We start from the raw sequence: 22,942 nt of genomic DNA on the forward strand, positions 1-22,942 counted from the left end.
AATTTTTTTCTGTCACTTTGTGAAAAATAGTGTCCTCCATTTTTTAAAACTAATCTGCCAGATTGCTTATCGACTGTGTGCTCCATAACTGTGAAGTTTTCTCAACAGGATGAGGTTCTGTTTTTCTTCAGAAGTGTTGCATCTTCAAAGAAAGACTGGAAAATAATATTACAGAATTGAATCTTGATGATACGGCACCCCAGTGTATAGAACAAGGCTGCGAAATATTATCTTCATGCCTCTGAAGACATCTTGAATGGCTATTCATTTTGTAAGAAAAAGCCACTAGGAAATAAAAAGGAACTGAAATAGTTGGTGAAACATGTTCGTGCTTGTGATGCAGAGAGCCTTTACGCAGCACTGAGTGAATAAGACATTCTGTAGAACGTGCGATTATTAAATACCGTTGAACTTCAAATAAAACATACCACATCTGATGATAGCATAAAAATGTTTCACACGTATCAAGAACAGTATATTTATTACAGACATTGCAGGGTAAAAGATTTCCATCACTTTTTATTATTTAATATAAGAACATTTACATCCTGTTAAAACACTGAGAGAAACAATCTGCTTTGATCAAACAGTACGAGTAGAAAGTTCAGTGTTTCATTTCTATGGCCAGTCTGTCTGGATCAGGTATCTGCATCTAGTACATTATACAAGTGAAAATGTACAAACCAAACTAATATCAGCAAAAAGAATCCTGTCTGCTGGACTGCATGCTGATAACTCATGCTCTTAATCGAGCTATATCATATCTGGATATTGAATGAATGGAGTCAAACAGTGAGTATTTACATTCAGCACTTTGGTTCTGGACACTGACAGCTATTTGTAATTGGCAATTTTATTAAATCCCAGTGTGACAATACATAAAGGTTGAAGGCATTTTGAAAACATTATAAGACACCTGAAAGTTAAGTATAGGTCGTGATTTGTGTCTAGCCATGAAAAGATATGCAGGATATGAAATATGGAATGTGAATATATGGGAAAAAGTGGTGTTTTACGCTGATTTAAAGACGACCAAACTACAGTCACATAAAAGCCCAGTCCGGAAGTGCTGCAGTACAAGGGTATTTTCTGACCAATCACCTAGACAAAACCACAATCCTAATGTTTGTGACGGTCTAGCTACATATAAAATTCGTTTGAAAGGTCTGGAAAGGAAATGAACATGACTGAATGGTGACAACAGTTAGCTTTTAGTGATTAGTTCATAGCTATAAATAAGACAGATCAGTTTGAAGTGGTTATGATTTGTGTTGCACTGGCACTTTACATTAACACTTTTGACTAGCACCACAGACTCTGAACAGACATTAGTTTTGAACTAAACACATTTTTCTGTCCAGTCATTCTTAAAAATTGTTTTATTTGAATTATTAGTTTATGATTATTCGTGTTTTTTTTTTTTTAACGATTATTTACGTTCACTAATCAGCCGAGAGATTCGATGAAATGTAAAACAAATTATGAGAGTCTGTGAAAACCCTTTCTCTTTTTGACGAGCCGCCTTCAGCTAAATAATGGACATAAATGTGTGTAATTCACACACTAGAGTTGCTGAACTACGGCCGGTTTTTTCATAGTGCGATCGATTCTGCCACAGTATTTTCTGCCCAGTTGAATCTGCTTGAATACTTTTTCGGGCCTGCATCCAGACCGCAGCCTGCCAGTTGACCCCGGCTCTAAATGATAGAAGTGTCAAAGGATTGCACTCTTCAAAGCACAGAAATAAATCCACCTGTATGCACTAGTCACATCAGGGATTGCACTAAATGCTCCAGGTTCTTCAAAGTTCATTTTTACGACTTTCATCTACAGTAAAGCAAAAATAATAAGAGCAGTAGTACATTTGCAACATTTATGAATTGCCATCTCAATAAGAAAAGAAAAAAAAATCTAAAAAGAGAACATTTTTATATATTTTATCTCATGTACTCTAAATAGTTAATAAAGGGTCTTATCTTCCCAAACTTTTGAACTCTACCTGCTAAGGAAACACTCTGATGTAGGGTGGTGCATAGAATTTTAAAGTGTTTTCCCAGAGACACAAATCAAGGAAGGCTTAAAGGTTCAAACCTTTTTTTTTTTAAAAGCCTATGCTGTGTGGATCCATCGGGATGAAAAACTACGCAGAAGGCAGTTTGAATTGCAGGGGAACAGTTGCTAGATATCTAGGTTGTAAATGAATCATAATCTCAGCCTTAGTGCCTGAGTACTACCTTTAACTTCGACAAAGTATTGTTTCAATTCTGTGTGTTTAACTGTAAGAACTGTAATATCAGCAATTGAAAGCTGTGAGGCACAAACCCTATTAATGCAAATAGTTCTTAAGTGAAGCCTGTTGAAATCCAGCATGATGACAGCCTTCATTCAAATAAGGGCATGTGATAAAATACTTTGGTTTTGACAAGAACTAAGCCAAACTTGAGAGCGGTATTAATGGATAAACTTTTGTCTGGCAAGACTGAATGTAATCTCTTATTGCAGGAGCTGTGGGTCATGTTAAATCATGCTAAAAAGTCGAAAGATGCTTGAACTCCAACATGAAAAATCTAAATTTTTAAAATAAATAAATAGACAAAGAAACAAAAAAAATAATTAACTAAACAAGCAATTAAAACGTCCACTCAAACAAGCAAACAAAAAATGTATTAAATAAACAACAAACAAACAAACAAACAAACAAACAATGGTCTAATAGCATTAAAAATAAACCCTGACTACATAGCAAAGAAAATCTTGGATGGCAATAGAGAAAGTGGGGGAAATCCTGCTACTTGGCATTTAAATGAATTTAGATGAAAACGTTTTTTAAAAACCAATTCGAAAACAGTGTTCCACATCAGAGCACTTGAACTTGGGACACGGTTTTCTCATACGAGCCATGAATTTATTAGTAAAACACTTAGGGATCTTATATACTGTAGGTAATTCTGGCTGCTATGTATGTAGTTGGCGTAATCAGATAGGACATTTCTCTCACGAGGGAAAGTAAATCCAGGATTCTAAACTGTACACAATCATTTACTTCATAAATCCAATGCATAAACAACCTCATGCCCAAAGCAATACAACCATCATAAATAATCAATCACTGGAATATTCATGTTTATTTCTACTTTAGAGAGCAGCAATAGTTTACACAAGACCTTCATGATTAATCGCCGCTTCTCCCACACCTAGATGATTAGCCAAAGTGCATGAGCTAAATAATAAAGATGAACAGTCTACGGCTGCGAACTCCATTCTACACGTATATTTCGTTTCTACTCAGGCTGCTCTGTGACTTGGAGACGTTGTGACAGAGAGATTTTTGCTGGCCTTATTGACAATCTAGCAAATTACTAACTCACCTAATAAACGCTGCTATTTATATGAGAAGAACATTTGTCCTCGAATAACGCTGGTAATTTCAGGCTTTGATGCGTAATACGTTCTGACAGGCTCAGGGTTTCCACAGCTAAGGGCAAAACAAATGACATGATTTATAGATGATTTGCAGATGGATGTCAGGACACAGTTTTGCAAAATGAACATTTGTCCACACAAACAACATTCAGTGCTCTATTGTGCCATAAGTTTGTGTTATGGATGAGATGGGACATGAATTGTAATGTAAAAGGACCATAAAAAGCATTAAATAGCCTCATGCATGATTGCTTTCAGCTTCACAGACAATTGAAGGAATTCAAATGTATGTCATGAGTCATTGAGTGTGTTTAATTAGTGTATGAGGGGAAAAAGTGGAAATGTTATGGCACAAGTATTAAATGAGGTTATTAAACAGAGCAGATACGTATATTTCTCACAGAGTATGTCAGTTATAAATTGGAATTTTTTTTTTTTTTTTTTTTTTTTTTTACAGATTATTAGTTACTGTAATTAAAATCAGAGCTGAAAAAGAATAAAGAAGAAAAGAGAACTCAGGCAAAAGGAGCAACACGTCTTTGAAATAACGACACGGCTGACCAAGTGTGCTTTAATATCCGAACACAAACTCCACATCATAAGGCAATAGATACGTGTTTTTGTTGAGTAAGAAATGTTTTTTGGTCTTTGCCTGTTCCAAAAAAGTACAAATTCATTCAATTCATAAGAGTGATGAGCCATTTATATTTAATAGAGCAATGTGCAGCTTTCACATCCTGAAATAGTATTAATGACAGAGCGATATTTACAAAGCTGCCCACAAACCTTCGCAAAACAATGTAATGTTATTATAAGATCAACATCTGAAAGACTGGAACATTTAAATAAGACAGTTTGCCATTTTGTTTGCCTCGATGTTAACCTTTTTTTTTTTTTTCTTAATATGAAGAACATCTCTCAATATGAAGAATCTGTTAAGGGCATCTCAATCCAGTAATAAATACAGAGAAACGTCTTTCAATACAAGATTTAGGACATCAGATAAAAATAGAAAAGGAAAGTAAACCTGTGTCTTGATATTACGCTATTACTGTATATCCGATTTTCACCATAAATGTATAAGAATGCAATCTTCATCAGCTATGCCCTTTTTCAAATAGAGTCACCAAATAATACCGAACATCTCCGAACACATAGAAAAAGAGCAGACATGTCATGTGTTTACATTGTTCCACAGAAAAAAAGGCTAGGATGCAGTTCTGTCTCTTCAAGCTTTGCTCATAAGCGCAACTTGATTCAGTCTGTGTTAAATTTGCTTCGCATTCAGATGTATACACACTCGCTATTCCCGTGTCAATCACAACTTACAGTTGGTTCAGTTTTGCTGCTCAGTGAGGTGGCAGGCTTAGAAAAGCAAACCCACAAGAACATGGACACTCATTTCCAAAATAATCTTTTTACCTCTCTCCCTGCCTTTCTCATTCCTATTCTGCCAAACACAAACACGCCTAAGCAAGAGAGCATCACACAAGCTAGCTGCATAGCTGGCTGTGTTCTTTTCTCTTTTTCTCATCCATATTCACACACACACACACACACACACACACATACAAGCTGGAGAGTATTATCCAAGCTAGCTTCAAAAAAGACATAAACAAACTTACCATTCATGCCTTGATGTTTCAGTCAATCACATTTCTGAATACAAAGATACGATTCAAGGGCATCTCAGTCCATTGGTAAATACAGTATATACATCTTTCATTACAAGATTTCAGAAGTCAGATAAAATAGTAGAGGAAAGTGCAGGAGAGAACCATGTGAGCTAACTTGCACAGCTAGCTGAATTCTCCCTGTTTCTCATTTACAATTAAACACACACACACACACACACACACACACACACACACACACACACACACAGGCAGGAGAGAGTTATCTGAGCTAGCTACACAGCTGGGCGAGTTCAGGTTTGGAGGAGCTGGGCAACTTGACACTGAAGCTGCGAAGCAAGTTGTGGACACGTGCCACCTCACTGGCTGAGAGCTTGAGCCGGTGGCGAAGCAGGCAGGAGAAGAGGTCGAGTGGGCGCTCGGCGGGTGGCGAGAGCCGATTTACACGGTCGCGGATCTCCATCAGTGCCAGAAAGGCAGCGTCCTGTGTGCCGTGTGTGTACGGGTAGTCCAACTGTGAGACCAGCTCCTTGACACCATCGGCATCGAAGTGCATGCTATAACCGAACACCCTCAGGCTGTTTATCTTCATGTAACCCAGGTTAGCCGAGTCCATTTCCAATGGCTCATAGAAGAGCGTCTCGTTTACACCTGGGTCATCTGTGAGGATACGGCTGCGCAAGTAGACATGCACTGTCTCGAAGAAGGACTTCCATTTAGTGCCCAGCACCAGCGTCCAATTGTGGCATGGCAGTGCCGAGTCCAGTTTAGTTCGCTGCCAGTCGGGGAAGTCGTTCTGCTTGACAGGCATGAACCAGCTCTCTGAATGGCTTCCCCCAAATGGGTTGACATAGATGGCAGGCACAGGCTCCAGCGTGCTGTTTTGTGTCGTGCAGATCTGGAAAGAGATTCCCATGAGCATGTGCACCAGGTTGGACTTGTTCTTGTTGCTCTTGAGTGTTAGCAGCATGCGCTTGCGCCATGCCGGGTTGAACCAGCTTCCCAAGCGCACATCATTGCTAATGTAGATTGCGCGCACCTCCAGACGCCCATCCAGACGCTGCAGCAGGTGGTGTGCCTCTGCATCCACCATGTCCAAGTCAAAGTTCACATAGTGGTCCAGTGAGATGGCCACGGCTGGCCGGCATGAGCCCAGCTGCAGGAAGCTACCAGGCATGCATGTGCCACAGCGGGTGACATTGTCCGGGGCACACAAGGAACACAGTGTGCCCTCACCCACCTGACAAGGAACTGTACCCTGGCAGGAGTTGCCCTGTTCTGTAGGACACAAGCAGTAATGCACTTCCTCTGAGAAGGAGCCCAGAATTCCATGCTCATTGCAGTACAGCAGAGACTGAACTCTGTTCAACCAAAACCCCAATGTCCTGCAGGAGAGAGGACAACCATTAGCATAGAAATAATTTGAAACAATTAGAAATGCACAATTGACTGCTTTGCTCAATGCAAGAAAATTACACAAGCTCTGGGATGGCATGAAAATAACAATTGGAAAACTGCCTGAAAGTTTACATTGGCTATATTTTCATTATACTAAATGAGGTAATCCCTTCTCTTGTCCATTGATTTCTAGGATTATTAAACCAGTGCCAGTGACCTGCCTTTAATACTAAACCAAGAGAAAAAGTAAAAAGCAAGCAGTAGACTGTCTTTTATTTCCCTTTTCCATCATCCTATTTAGGGAGTGTCGTGTCGGGTTTATAAATACATTCAGCGCAGCAGATTCATCCATTACCATCCAACTCAAATCGAGGAGCACCAAGTTCCCCACACTCATAAATTAAAACCCTCTCTATCCTCTAGTGACTCCTTTTCCTAAGGCAATTCTCATAGTCTTATATTACTGAGTGCCTCAAATTAGTCGAACATGCATTCTAATGTACCACACTGTGTAAACGTGATGGCATTTTAAACAATCGGATATTTTAAAATAGCAAACTAGGCGCTCAAATTTAAAGCACACTCAACTAGGAGCACTGGATATGCTTCTTCTCCGTGTCCTAAAAATACTGCCTTTTAATATGTCAAATGAGTGACAAAGGCAGACAAAAGCTTTCTGTTTGAGGATGTTTACATATAATGAAAACAGCTCCAGGGGACATTTGGTTATGTGATATGTCATTTATTTGAGCTGCCTCGGATCCAAAGCTGACTAAACTGATTTATACATATTCTCTCCAAACACATTTTGATTAGAATTCAGAGGGACACATATGCCAAGGTCTTTTCACCGTCCGTGTCCATGGAAGCTGAATTTTATTAGAGCGGTAGCCCAAAATGGCAGGAGGCTTGTCAGAGTAGAGTGAAAGTCTTCACAATAGAGTACGTTAACTACAACCTGCCAGTCTCTCCAAGCACTTCATTACTGCTCACACACACACTAACCACGCTACACAAAGGTCTTCTCAATCTGGCTTAGAGAAGCTAAACAGCTCTGTCTCTTACAGCTTATTTGTCTGTCTCATGTATCTCACATCTCTGTCTAGCTATTTTTATTCCCTCTGTTCTGTGTTCTCTGTGATTACACGCTCCAGCTCCATACTATTACTGCCCACATTGCTGCCCACACAGCACTGAATACCAAATCAATTTTTTAAGCATTAGTTGTCAATCATGTGAACATGCTTCTGTATTACAGCTGTGATGCTTCTAATATACGGTCAGTATGAAACATATGAAGTACATTTAAATAAATGTGCCCACTGTCCAGCTTTGGTAATACAATATACCATGATTATTGGTTATTAATCTTGTATTAACTGATCTTTTTTTTTTCTTAATAAATCGAATAAGCCAAAAAACCCAAACATTCCATTCATTTTCTGTACCACTTATACCACACAGCGTCACAGGGGGAGCCTGGAGCCTATCCCAAGGAACTTGGGGCACAAGCCGAGGGACACCCGAGATGGGAGGCCAGCCCGGCCACAATAGCACACACTAGGGACAATTTGGAAATGCCAATCAGCCTACAATGCATGTCTTTGGACTGGTGGAGGAAAACAGAATATCCATAGGAAATCCCTAAAGTGGAGAACATGCAAACTCTGTGTACACAGGGCAGAACCCCAAAGGTGGGAGGCAAACGTGTTGACCACTAAGCCACCGTGCCCCCCACCAAATAATCAACACCCACATTAACCAATGTTCATACCACCTATGAGTAAAATTAATGCCACATTGACCAACATGAACAAACATCTTAATTAACCGTTATTAGCAGCTGTTAACTCGCAAAACTCAGAGGCGGAAGTTCCAATATTTACACTTGGAGAACAGAATTCAGTAAATTATCAACATTCACCATGCTGTAATTACATTACTGTTAATTTATTTACATTTATTTTTTAGTCCTGTATTGAATAAACTTTAGTCAATGCAAGTGTTTTTGCTAACATGGCTTTTGGTGTATTAAATGAATCATGTGCCGCGCTAATTGTCGTTGTGGCTTTAATGGGTAACTGAATGCTAAATATTACACACATGACTTTGCTAAGGATCACAACATAAACAACGAGTATCTTTTCATGTTTTCTGATTAAATGTTTTAGACCACTTGTGTCAAAAACAAGGCCAGAGGGCGAAATCCGGGTCACAGTCTGGTTCCATTTGGCCTGTGTGAACTTTGAAAAAATAATAGTGACTCACTACTGTTCAACATTTTCACACTATACAGAATGCAGAGCAGATCCAACAGCATGCCCAAGCTTTTCCTCCAACTAAAGGGTAGTAACCATAAACTGATGTATATGTATGCACCTTTATGCACTTTTATAAAATACCTTTATGACAGAAAATTATTAAAATTACTTATTAATAATAGGGCACAATTACACCTTTTATTTTATAAATCTTAATCTACTTTTCTATATTTACATAGACAAAAGTTGGTGTACATTTAAAGACACAGTTCAAAAGCACTGTTCTCCGGATTTGGAGTTTTTAATGCCAAAATGTTGAACGTCCTTTCTCCAACCATCATGGTCACAGCTAATGTGAAGGTAGCCCTGGATAATCCATATGATCAGTTATCTGCACACTTAGAAGATGTTGTAATAGTAGCAGGGGACAGCACAAACCTTAAGACACTCCTACACTATTAATATGAGTAGAGCTAGAGGAACTCACATCATCTGTCCTATCATATACATTTGCACCAAAGACTATCAAAATGTTTCACACTTGGAAGCTATGGCTTAACACCCAGGTACAGTTTGTGCTCAGGTTACTTGGCATGGCTTTTAATGCTGCCCACATAAAAAAGAACATCTGGGATGCAAATCCATTATAGACTACAGAAGACCACACTCAATCTTAACAATGATATTTACCTCCCTGGTGTTTTTATCCAGTTTTGTCCATTGTTTTGTCCACAAACAGAATGGCCGTGTTGGCACAATCACTGTGCTGAAGGGCTAGCAAACACTTGTCTTGCAATGCCATGATGTACAGTCCAATATGCATAGGATTATCATCAACAAACAACCAGTCTAGGGATGCATTTGAGGTGTTTACCAATATACAGTTGCATTCAAAATTATTCGACCCCCATTGCAAATCAGGTTGATTGTCAAAATTTGCAGACTTTCGGCTGTTTGCAATTAAAAAAATCAAACAAAAGCAATTGAAATAGTTCAACACACTTCGATCGGTTTCCCCAAATTCAACTGAAAATGCAACTTAAAATGATTTCTCCAGTTTCAAATTTCTTAAACCCCCTGAATAGAATCCCTCACAACAACACAAATATACAAAACAGGTGTTGTCTCAAACACCTGATCCACAACTAATCAAGGGCTTCATTAGTTGCACCAGGTGTGCTTGAGCTGGAACACATGAAATATGTGTACTAAACGCTGAAGGTTTCCACGCCAGAACTCCAAGACGTTCACCACTACTGACCCAAAAGCACAAGAAAGTTTTGTTCAAAATCATATAAATAAGCCACAGAAGTTTTGGGATTCTGTTCTGTGGAGAGATGAAACAAAACTGGAACTCTGCTGCATGATGGATCAGCGGTATGTCTGGAGGAAGAAGAATGAAGAAAGAACATTCTGTCCACAGTCAAGCATGGTGGTGGATCGGTGATGCTCTGGGGCTGCTTTGCATCCTCTGGCACTGGAAACCTGCAGAGTATGGAAGGTAATCAGGAAGTATCAGGAAATCCTAAGAGAAAGCATCATGCCGTCTGTGAGGAAGATTAAGCTTGGGCATCATTGGACCTTCCAACAGGACAATGATCCCAAGCATACCTCAAATTCCACCAAGGCAGAAGTCCTGGAAGGTTCTACAGGGCCATCACAGTCACCTGACTTGTACCCCATAGAAAATCTCTGGTGGGATTTGAAGAAGCTGGTTGCAGCACGCAAACCCAAGAATATTACTGAACTGGAGGCTATGGCTCATGAGGAATGGGCTAAGTTTCTATGCATCTCATTTGCAGAAGGTCATAACAGCATAAGGGTGCTCTACTAAGTAATAAAGATGCTCGCCAAGAAGGGGTTGAATAATTTTTAAGACTGGAGAAAACCACTTGAAGTATTCGTTGTATTGAACTATTTCAATTGCTTTTGTTTGATTTGTTCATTGTAAACAGCTGTAGATTTTGACAATAAACCTGATTTGCAATGGGGGTTGAATAATTTTAAACGCAACTGTATATAGCAAGATGTAGCCCACATTTGCCTGAAATCCACTACCATTCCTTGTTCCAAAAAATAAACAGTGAAATGATTGTCACCCAGCTGTTGCAAGTGCTTTGAAAGTCTGATATTAGGACAGATACTGTATCAAAGCCATCATCCTCTCTGAGCAAGCAGATACACAGAAGACGTGGCCCTGACTGCACTTCATACAGCCTAACATACTGTATTTGGAGTATCAATCACAAATTTGTGAATTTAGTATAAAAAACTTAATCTTTATGTTAACAAGACAAGTTATTAAAAATCAATTATTTATTTATTTACAATGGAAGCCTGGCAATTGTAATGATGTTAAACATTTCATTTGGCTCTTACTACTACAAATCACTTGTTAAAAAAAAAAAAAATCAGCAACTTAAACCTGGGAACTTCACTCTACACTTGGATCCAGATTTTTTTAACCAGCAGATCAGAGAAGGTCTGATCTGAGAACGATGAGAGACTTGGACACAAGCATTGCAGGGCTGTGTCTTCAACACCCTTCTATATTCTCTGTTCACTGATGACCTGATTCACTCTTCTAATGGCATAGTCAAAATCACCATAGTGGGACAGGTATCAAGAAACAAGACAGCCTACAGGGTAAAACCAGGCAGTGTGGTGTCTATAAAACAACATGACCAAAGAAACCAGAGAGAGATGACTGTTGATTTCCGGAGGTCGAGGAGCACTCCTGCCATTACATATATGTAGAGGAGGCAAAAAAATAGAAAGTTCCTGTGGGTCTACATCACAGAGGATCTGTTATGTTGTGGTTTCCGCCTAGTGCAAAAGGCACAACAGAGACTGTTCTTCCTACAGAAACTTAAAAAAGCCAGACTACAAGTAAACAGTGTAGTACACCAGCTGCACTTCTGCCTTCCAAAGAGACTTGTACAGAGTGGTGAAAAGCCCCCAGGAGGAGATCAGGACAAAGCTGCCGAACCTGGATGACAGCTATGTTGACCATCTGTACAGGAAGACTAGTAGTATTGCAGGAAGAATAGCCCATTTATGCTTTATGCCTCTTTTTCCTCAGCAGTGCTACAGCAATATTCATACAAGAGCAGGTTGCACAACAGTATCTTCCCAAGAGCTATAATGTATATATACATTTACCCCTATGTCCAACCCCATCTAAAATCCTGCTAAGGGGAACTAATGTCCTTTTAGTGTTTTTTATGCCTTCTTACAGAACTATGCCTTCTTATCTTATCTTATCTTTTCTTATCTAATCTTATCTTATCTATATGGTAGATCTTATCTATATGGTAGAAGGCACTTTACCTTTCTCTGGGCAGGCTGATCTTTGGCTGTTTGGGACAACGCTTGCTGAGGGTGAAGAGTTTCTGAACAATTTTGTTGGCTTTGCTAAAGATCAGTTTAGTGCTGGTCTCCAGCTGAGTGTGGCGTCTTTGCAAGGCTGTGTCCAAACTCCAGAACTTCAGGATCGCCGATGTGTTCAAAAAACGATCGATTGGGAGCTTCTTCAGAAAGGCCTTGAACTCATCTGAAAAAACAAACGAACAATGGCATAAATCATATTAGAACAATCTGTCCACAATGTAACGACAAACTAGGCATTCTGGACATGAAGCACTGAACACTGATTAGTGGAAAATAACCAGCCGGAATTAGCTGATGCTATAAGTGAATCATAAGAGCTTTGATTTTTAGTAGTTGGCTGTGAAACGTGGGTGGAGGAGATGTACCATTTCATATAATAACCTAAACATCTCAAAGAAATGCACAGTTAGTGGCTCAAAAGGTGTGGAGGCTGAGCGAGAATGCTGTAGAAAAGCTACAGCAATCAGCATATAATTTCTCAGCTTGTGTCCCTTTTCTGGGCTTCTAATGGCAACTATAGATAATACGATGTGAAGGATAATTGTTCCCTGCATGAAATGCACTAGCGATAGCTGTGGAACACAGGCACCAGTCCTGTTTGCTTGGCTGAAAACGCTGAATAAGCAAGAAACACCAGACTTCAAGGATAACATCAAATTCAAATTATCCTAATGCCCATTTTAACTTTGAGAAATGGTTGAGCTGACACCGGCAGTCCTTGGTAATGACTGAAATAAAGACACTCGTGCAGATGTGGACAGTGAGAAATGGGCGAGCTCCTGGGGATTTGTTCAGACTATGTAGCTTGGGTTCCGCTGAGCACCCTGCTGTCCCAGGCAATTATAATGTGCAATGATCCCATGTAAGACGGCAAGCCCATAGTCTCCCACCAATAACACTGAATCAGTGTTGGATAACATTGGGTTTGGCTCAGAGAGTCGTTTGAGCTCAGTTTACCCACTGTTCTACTCATCCATGACCAGCTGTGCTCTCTTGCACGCTTTAGTCTATCTCAGACACATCAATGTGACCTTCATCAGAATCAACTTTCTAATAATTATCTTTGTCACATTTTTTGATCCATTTTATACCCTTACTTTCTTTATCAGCATTGAACTGTCATCTCTCACACGTATGCAAATTACTCTCGTCATTTAAGTACGCACACACTGTATATGTTATTAGGAAACTATATCATTTAACAAGTGACACTGTCTCATTCATCACTGTCTCACTATGAGGCTTATTGCTTAATTTCCATCAAAAGCAGATGGATGTGCTAATGTTAAAATGCACACAAGTATACTGCTATAAATCAACCCACTATATAGAAATGTTACCTAATGAAAGAATTTCAATTGTGGTCAGTATAAGACAGCCCAGACCTGGCTGTCTCCTTTGCCCAGCAATGAAACACAGCCATGAAAGCACACCTGTCTCTGTCTTTCTGTCTGTGTTTTTGACTTGATGTGGTCTGTGTTTTTCCTTTTGCTGCTCTGGCTGATGGATCTTATCTCTCACTTCTCTTCTCCTTAGTGACTTGTCCTTTCTTTCTTATCCTGCCCTCCTCTCCCCTTTATCTCTCTCTTTCCAGGTTGCCCTGCTGCTGAAGAAGACTCATTAGTATTCGTGGCACACTTAGGGAATGTGCTCTGCCTAGCCACCTCTTTTTTCTGGCGTTTACAACTTTGTGTTCAAATTCATGAACAATTGAGCTCCTTCAAAATGGTACTAATAAAGGAATCTGGCTGATTTCAATCACAGACACTGCATTTCCTCATTCACTGCAGCAAATTAAGTATTCCAAATGACCATAAACAGGAAGAGAAATAAGAGCGGTAGCGGTCTAATTATGTTCTATTAGATGCCAGACATGGGCTTTGCATTGCAGGGCTCCAAATAAGGGAGTAAAGGACATCTGTAAATGAGCTCTGGATGTTTTAGCACTACTGCACTGAAGACAGAATTCTCTTTCTCTCCAAAGCCTCACATAGTGCTGCTCATTATACCAATGCAGTGCACACCTGCATCCTGATATCTGAATAGTTGTCCAGTGTTCAAACCCAGTTGAAAAGCAAGGGCCACACTCCCCTGTTGATGTGAAGGGTCAGTGCAGAATTACACCTCTTTAATGAGGGGGTCAGTGGCCAATACACAACAGCAATTAACCTACCCTTTTTTACATACTAGCACAAAAGGGCAAAGAAAGCAGGGGGAATGTAGAGTGCTATTAGCCATTTTCTTATTTTTCATTTATTGAAAAAAATGCATCCATTCAAAAGCACATATTACTTGTAAGTAATGTCTCCCTGATATGCTGCAACACAAAATACAGAAATAAGACTTTAAAAGCTGCTCAAACCCTGAACAAAAGATACAAAGGGGATGCCAAGAAACTGTAATCCAGCCATAGGAAACAACTCTGTCTGAACATAGCACTTCAGAGGAGCAGACAGTACTGTGATAGAAGGACGCACTATCAATATACCGTGAAAGGAAAATATCAGTGATATGAAAAACATACAGAGAGGGCAACTATAGAATCTCTGGAATGCCAAATAATGCCATTTATATGTGGTGTGATGGGAAAAACTGCTTTACTATAAATGTGCCACTTTTAATTATGAAGAGTTGATCCTTTTTTTTTTTTTTTTTTTTGAGTTTAGAAATGGCCACACCAAAAAACAATTCAAATAACTCTACATTTGTTAGATATTTATTCACGTTCTGCAGCGTACAACTTTCACCTCAGTGATCTGACTTTATGATACAGACATTACTACACCTGCAAGTAAAGGCCTGATTTGTCTGGATAATTATCTTCAGGATATCAATGAGTTGTAGGCCAAATATTCAAATGAAACCTAGAACAGCATAAAAGTTCTCATATCATGCTGCAACTGGATAAACATATCCGACTTTCCTATTTGAATGACCTATTATAATCTGGTCATATGCTTTTTCATCTGAGGCTAATAGGATTCTCAAGTTCATTATACATGTAATGAACTGCTTTGCATCTAAATAGAGGTAAAACATAATTATCATCACCAATGCCGTCTAGTTTAATATGAAAAATCAGGAGTGGATGAAACTCTGAGGTTTCCAGTCTGTCATCACCAAATAGCGCTGTGTACTGAATAAAAATCAAAACTCATCAGGTGTGTTTAGATCTTAATGAGATTAAACTGATTATGGATATGAAAATGCAGGTTGTTGGTCTTCCTCCTAGCTTCTTTTTGCTTCTGACTGATCAGTGTTGTATAATTTATATGAACAAGTCTCTTTCTTTTCTTCATGGGAGGATTGAAAAGATTTATATGCTATGTGCAGCATGATGAGAGACATAGCCGCTAGCCTCTATATGTCTTTTTTGTCTCTAATAGGAGTTTGAGTTTGGAGCTGCAGGAGTTGTTCAGGAGAGGCATTAATCAGAGATTGGTCAGGGGAATGTGAAGTTGCACACTGTAGAATTATGAGTGGCTGCCAGAGCTGTGATTAGGCCATTTCCAGCCTCAATTGGACAAAATTTTGCCTGGTGCCTCTTAAACACCATTGTAGATATAATCTGCATTAGCTCAATAGCACAGAAGTTCCATTGCTACACTAATCAGAATGTAAGTCAGAAAAAATCTATGACTGGAAGATCACTATGTCTGGATTTTTCCATCAGGAAATGAGATGATCATGAAATATACTCATGTTAGTACAAATAAGTTAAGAATTTATGTAAATTTCAACTTCAAAGATCTCTCTTCAAAGAGATTTTCTCTCTTTTACTCAAATAGCTGGACCGGTGGATGATCAATCCGAGGTCAGGCACTGGCATTTTCTTTCCTAGGTCAGACAGAATGATTTCCTGGAATGTTAACCATAAAATCAAAGATAATTTTGGGCTGGAGAGATCTGAGGCTTGGATTTTCAGTTCCAGGCCATGATGAGACTGACGTGAAACTTGTGATGCCTTTTTTTTCTGACAAGTAGAAGGAATTTTTTTCCCATTAATCAGATGACTGGATTGGCAGACAGTTCGAGTTATCTGAGGCCAGGTGCTTTCTGAATGCTAATGTAGATCTGACAGGTCTCTTCCTTGCAAAATGCTGCAAAAAAGTTCTCTTTCAAAGAGATCTCAAGCTCACGCAACATTCACACTGTGGGAAGCGCCCTTGCGCATGACTGGCATCTGAAGCTTGTGTAACATCATGCCTATTTATAGGCTGCCATGATCAGGTGACTTAGCAATTAAGCGCATCGCGTGATATAAAATGTGCTGTGAATCATGCCGTCAGCCTTATTATCTACAGCAACATTGTATGTCGGTCGTTTGTGTGAATGTTCACAAAAAACTGCTTGAAATGATTACTAGGGCAATTGAAAACCATAATCTAGACTGGCACAGAGAAGAGGAAGTGGCTTGTAGCAGGCTGGACAAGCACTTTCTCCCCAGTGAATATAAATCTTCCTTACATTGCAGAAAACTCCCCTTTTTTAAGAAGTGCATGATGAAATATCGTGCTTCTGGGGAAACCTATACACTAGCTATATTTATAACCCTGTGACGTCGGATTATTCGGCCACTGTGGGGAATGAACAGCACGGTTATTTAGCTATGCCAAAGGTGTAGGAGGTGCTTGCAAGCTACCTCTGTCCATAGATGGCAGGCAATTTAGGGGGGCCGGATTTGACATCCAAGCCTATGCAGCAGCGGGTCTCGCTTGTGTGTCATGGCATACAATGGCAGTGAGGTGAAACAGCAAAGGGTGGCGTTCAGACAGTTCCTTCGCCATTGTTTTGAGTTCGCCTGGGTATCCACGAGTGGAGTACGGGCCAGCGCTAGTGTGAGGGAGGCACAGAAGGTGAGTGTGGTGGCCCACCTCTCCCCACAGAGAGTCAGGGGGACCGGGCAGCCACACCGTTAGCACAGGAACTAAGATCCCTCTTGGACAAAGGGGCAATAGAACATGTACTCCATTCCTTGAGGGAAGGAGGTTTTTACAGCTGTTGTTTCCTGGTCCGCAAAAAAGATGGGAGTATGCAACCAATTTTAGATCTGCATTATCTGAACCATACTCTTCGGACATACAGGTTCAAGATGCTGATGCTCAAACTTATCTTTCCACAGATTCAGTTCAAAGACTGGTTTGTGACGATAGATCTAAAAGATGCATATTTCCACATAAAAATATTGCCCAGTCACAGGATGTTCCTGAGGATCAAGTTTGGAGGTTATGCATAGAATATTGGGTTCTTCTCATCGGGCTAGCTTTATCCCCTGGCACCTTCACAAAGTATATAGATGCCGCTCTGGCTCCCTTGCGACTCCAGGGCATCCGTGTACTAAACTACCTGGACTACTGGTTAATTCTAGCACGATCCAGGTAACTCACATGAGGAGCTTGGGGCTCAGGTTGAACCTCAAGAAAAGTATGCTTTCCCCAATGCAGAGGATAAGGTTTCTAGGGGTTATATAGTCCTGGAAGGTCTTTTAGGTGCCCCATTTGATCCCTTAGAGTCAGTGTCAGAGAAGGTTCTGACTCTAAAGGTAGCTCTTCTGCTGGCCCTGAGATCTCTCAAGCGAGTAGGAGATCTACAAGCTCTCTCTCTCTCTGTCTCTCTCCCCTTCCTGGCTTGACTTTGCCCCTAGATTAGTCAAGGCCCTCCTATATGCTAGCCCGAATTATATTCCTAAATTGCCTACATCTGCTTCCCAGCCAGTAGTGTTGCAGGTTTTTTGCCCTCCTCTGTTTCTTACACTGGAACAAGAGAAATTGCACCTACTGTGTCCAGTAAGGGCTCTCTGTAGTTATGTCCACCGCTCTGGCCAGTGGTGTAAATTGGTGCAATTTCTTGTCTGCTTTGGCGGCAACAGTAGAGGTGATGCTGTGTTGAAGCAGCACATCTCTAATTGGATAGTGGAAGCAATCTCTATCGCTTATGAGGTGCACGGTCTCGCTAAACCTCTGGCCATAAGGGCTCATTCCAATACTGGGCTCACCTCCTCGAAGGCTTTGTCCAAAGGGGTACCCTTACAGGATGTGTGTTCTATGGCAGGGTGGTCTACGCTGAACACATTAATTCAATATTACAGCCTGGATATACATCCGGGCTCCAGTGTCTTGCAGTGACCCTCAAGCTTGATCTTTTGAACAGGCCATGCCCTCATTACAATGGAGTGGATATTCTCGTTCTCACAACACAAAGCTCACGTAACACAGCGTTCCCTTTGAAAGAGTACATCTGGGATACGCTTGTAATCCTGCTCCCTGAGAAGAGAAGCAGACGTCGCATAGCTTTTTCATACTGGGGCATGCCTATGCATTGCGTCTTTGCTTCAGATAATAGAGGCTGACGGTACGGTTACATGTGTATCCCAGACGATTTGTAGAGTCAGAAATAATATCAAGCCAGAGAGATCCATGATTTGAACTGTGTGTTACACTATACATATAGTACTGTGCAAATGTCTTAGGTCTTAGGTCCTTCAACGAAATGCTGTAGAACAAAGATGCCTTCAAAAATAATGAAATTAAATGTTTTTACATTAAAAAAATACTATAAAGAGCAGTAAACAGTGATAAGTGAAACAAAGTCAATATTTGGTGTGACAACACTGAATGGAAATTAAACATATAGTATCATGCATTTATGGACTATTCTGTGGGAATGCCATTATACTGAGAGTCCAATTACATAGAGATTAGATACTTAACCCTCCACTTTTAGAATATATATTACAGTATCCATTATATCGCCTTCTTAATTATTAGCAATATAGCTAATAGTTACAAAAACAAACCTACCTATGTGATGAATAATACAAATCATATCACTCAAATCAATTTTTATCTCACTTTGTTAATTAGATCTGAACAGAAACTTTGCAATATAAACATGATTGTTATAAACAGTTTAATGATGGAAATATAAAATATTATATTTTGAAATTAACTGAATATGAGGATTAATTGAAATTACTTCCTGTATCAAAGCATTTTCTTTTACAGAAACCTCAAATCATCATGTTGTAACCCTAACTTATTGCACATGTTTCCTGTGATATTAACTGTATACACCAAACTATAAGCCATGTCTATGCTGTTGGAAGTGTCATGCAATCAGTTTGCGCCTTATTGCACTCTGGGGTGTCCTTTTAACAAGGCCAAGAAGAGCTCTAAAGGTCTCAGCCTCCAAAACCTCAGAACAGAGAATAAGCCTGAGTAAAACACTGATTCCCATCTGTCAAAGCAGATCAAAGCAGATCCAGAAAATTAAAACCTCATCTTCTTCTAAAAACTACTACCAAACTGTATGCTGTTTTTCAGACAAATTTTGTTTGATCGTAACTATATTGACTGTTTTCATAATGCAATCTCTTTACAATCTAATTTATATGCATACTTTTTATAGCATTCTTTAAATGGCTTATGCTGTCTACCATGAAAAAAGAGACTTCACAAATATGCAGCATCTTTTCCCCACCTTAGGTTATTCATATCTTTGGAAAAATGATGCTATCTGAACTCATTTTAAGGTTTTACATTACCAGCAATTAGGGTGATGCATGCGTTTATAATGGTCTATCATCTGCAGCATATCTGCGTGCCATTCTACAGGTTGTTAATGCACTGGGAGCTGGTCTGAACTTAAATGGGGCAACTGGATGAATGAGGTTGACTTAAATGAGGTTTACTTAAAATAAGCACAAGGTGGGTGGCTTGCAGGATCTCCATAGGTGTGGGATGCACAAATCATTTTTCACATCATTAAAAAGAAAGATGATGTGAATTCCTGTAAAGGAAAGATGAGGCTGCACTGTTTTCTATGTGTTGAGAAGTTCAAGTATAGTGCTTTACTGGATATGAAGTAAAAGGGCACCAAATGCGCACAACATGATATGCCTGTAAATCCTGAGCAACTTGGAAGGTGTTATATGTCTACAATGCTGTGTTCTGACTAATGTAATGCCCTTCTTCAATCATTCATGCCCAGACTTCTTTTAGGCCACAGCTGCCTCTGCCAACTCAAATTGTTAGAGGGAGTGCTCAGACTGACGGTCTACAACAGTGCAATAATGTATGGACAGTGACACAAGAACAGATCTAGATCATCTTTTACAATATTGTTTTTCCAAAGTGATAAATTGGATTCCCAAGAAAAAAAATCAGATTCACCTTTATGAAAAATGCATAACTTCAATACGGAAATAGCAATATTATTATTTTCCTCATGCAGGTTCAGTTGTCACAATAGTATGGAGGAGACATACAGTAAAATGCCAGAAGACCTGCAGTCTATTTAGTTAAATGTTAAAGATTCCACTCTGTCATGCCATGCCTAATTAAAGTAGTTAACAAATGCAAGTAATTCAGTCAGCTATCCTGATCACCAATGTCAATGCATAAAAGATATGTTTTGGTACCCATTTGAAAAATTCACCAGAATTCAATAGAAAAGGCATCAATATATATTGTACAGTACGGGTGTTTGTAGGTAGAGATTAATTTTATGAGGAACGTATGTATTTTGTGCTTCACCAAGCTGTTCTGATGAGGCCATGTGTCATCCAGTAGAAGATCCAGTCATTCATGCGAGTGATGAGGAAGATGGAAGAGAAATAATCATAGTTGTTAGCGCACATACAGAACTGTACAATCCAGTCTTACAAATCAATAACTCAGCACTTTATCAGTGTGTTCTAATGGTGTAAGACAGTTCCAGTATCTGTATCTGTACATGTTTAGTGCTTCAAATATCTGTATCTTTATTCTGAACTGGAACTGGGCATGGTCTAGACAAGAAGGGTATTTTTTTTTTCAAACATGAACCATACCACTATGCTCAGAGAAACCTTGCAAAACACTAAAATGAAACACCAGAGCCACTGGAAATACAATTAAGTTTCCATTTTCAAAATAGAACACACATCTGTGTTATGCATGTAACCCTGTTCCCTGAGAAGGGAACGAGATGTTGCATGAGCTTTACGCTGTGGGAAGCGCCCTCGCACGTGACCGCTATCTGATGCTTGTGTAACATCATGCCTATTTATAAGCCTGCCATGATCAGGTGATGTGACAATTATGCATGTTGCGAGATATAAAAACCACACCTGTGAACCAAACCGTCAGCCTTTATTATCTGAAGAAAAGATGCAATTCACAGACATGCCCCAGTATGATTTAATGATCAGTATGAGTAACCCAGGCGTTCCCTTTCAAAGGGAACTAAACATTGTGTGAGCTTCACGTTGTGAGTATGAGAATACCCAGTCCATCATACTGAGGGCATGGTCTATTCTAAAGATCAGAGCCCAAGGGTCACTGCAAGACTCTTGAGCCCAGGGTGGATTGTAAATCCAGGCTGTAATATTGAATAATGTGCGCGGTGTAGACCACCCTGCTGCAACACAGACATCCTGTAACGGTACCCCTTTGGACAAAGCCTTCGAGGAGGCACCCCCCTAGTAGAATGAGCCCTTATGCCCAGAGGCATAGTGAGACCACACGCCTCATAGGCAATAGAATTTGTTTCCACTATACAATTAGAGATGCGCTGTTTGACACAACATCACTTCTAATGTCGCCAACAAAGCAGACCAGCAGCTGCTCCGACTTATACCCCTGGCCGGAGTGGTGGATATAAGTACAGAGAACCCTTACTGGACACAATAGGTGCAATTTCTTTTGTTCCATTGTGAGGAATGGAGGAGGGCAAAAAGCCTGCAACTCTACTGGCTGGGCAGCAGACATAGGCACTTTAGGAATATAAACTGGCCTAGGATATAGGGAGGTCTTGGTCTTTTATTGAAGTTAACTCTTCCACATTCTGTTGGAGGGAAAGCATCAGATTTTCATTGCCCTGTGACAGATCGCTGACCAGAGAAGACTGAAAACTTGGGACAGCCTTGGCTAGGGGAGGCCCTACAGTTGACTGGGGGCTAACTGCCCTAACAACCTCATGTCCACTGATATGTCCTTCCGCGGCCCCTGAGGAACGCTCCTTCTCTGTCTGCTTGGCCTTTATGATCATTCTCAGATCAGGCCTACTAGCAGGCTGACCATGAGTCTCCGGCTCCTCTTCCAGATCCATACGAGATCCCCAGGACCTGATCCAGATCCGTGACACTCTGAAACCTAACTCCCTTTGGCCGCAAAGAGAGCGAGTCGTGAGTGGAGCTGCCTAATTGTAAGGCTTCACAGTGCACACAGTCAGACCTCTCGAGGGCTGCCCTGGTGCGCTCCACTCCTAGACATCTCACACAGAAAGTGTGTCCATCCTCCCCCATGATGAAACGGGAGCAAGGTGTAACACACTTCCTGAATTCTCTCTCACTCATAATTTTCTCTTTTATTTTAATAGGATAGAATAGTAAAGAGATTTTTTTAAAGATAGAGAGGAAATGAAGAATCTTTTTGCGAGTGTTACACAAATGACAGACATGCAGTCTCACTGAAGATAATAAATATCATGTAATGCCACTGCACCTCACTGCATCATGGTCATAGGACCACCTGCACCTGAATCACGTCATGTTAACGAACACCTATGTGCATATAGCAACAGTTTGCACTGCACTCCTTGTCTTAAGTTTATCTTTTTTTGCTGTTGTTTCTGTTGCTGTGTTTATGGTCTTTCATTTATGGTTATTCTTAGCCTTAGTGTTTTTACCATGTGTTCATAGCTTCTTTTTTGTTTGTTTGCATTGTTATTAAACAACAACTCAAAGACGTTGCTCTGCCTCCTGGTCCGGCCAACACCTCCGCTTTTCTTCCCTGCTCTGCCTCGGATGTCACTACGCCAGGCTCCACTTTGGACACACCGCCTTCCTGCTCAGCT

At 40.1% G+C, this 22,942-nt stretch overlaps 1 protein-coding gene across 1 annotated transcript in view; it reads right to left on the reverse strand.

Annotated features, from left to right (window-relative positions):
* Positions 1-521: 521 nt before the first annotated feature.
* Positions 522-22,942, reverse strand: part of brinp2 (bone morphogenetic protein/retinoic acid inducible neural-specific 2) — a 161,286-nt gene continuing 138,865 nt past the window's right edge. Inside the window, exons 7-8 of the mRNA XM_017471153.3 lie at positions 12,047-12,269; positions 522-6,442 (exon numbers count right to left, since the gene is read on the reverse strand). Of these exons, the coding sequence (XP_017326642.1) occupies positions 5,329-6,442; positions 12,047-12,269 (1,337 nt within the window). The 3' untranslated portion in view covers positions 522-5,328. The remainder of the gene's footprint in view (positions 6,443-12,046; positions 12,270-22,942) is intronic.

The sequence above is a fragment of the Ictalurus punctatus genome, chromosome 7, assembly GCF_001660625.3.
Source record: "Ictalurus punctatus breed USDA103 chromosome 7, Coco_2.0, whole genome shotgun sequence".
Taxonomy (NCBI): Eukaryota; Metazoa; Chordata; class Actinopteri; order Siluriformes; family Ictaluridae; genus Ictalurus; species Ictalurus punctatus.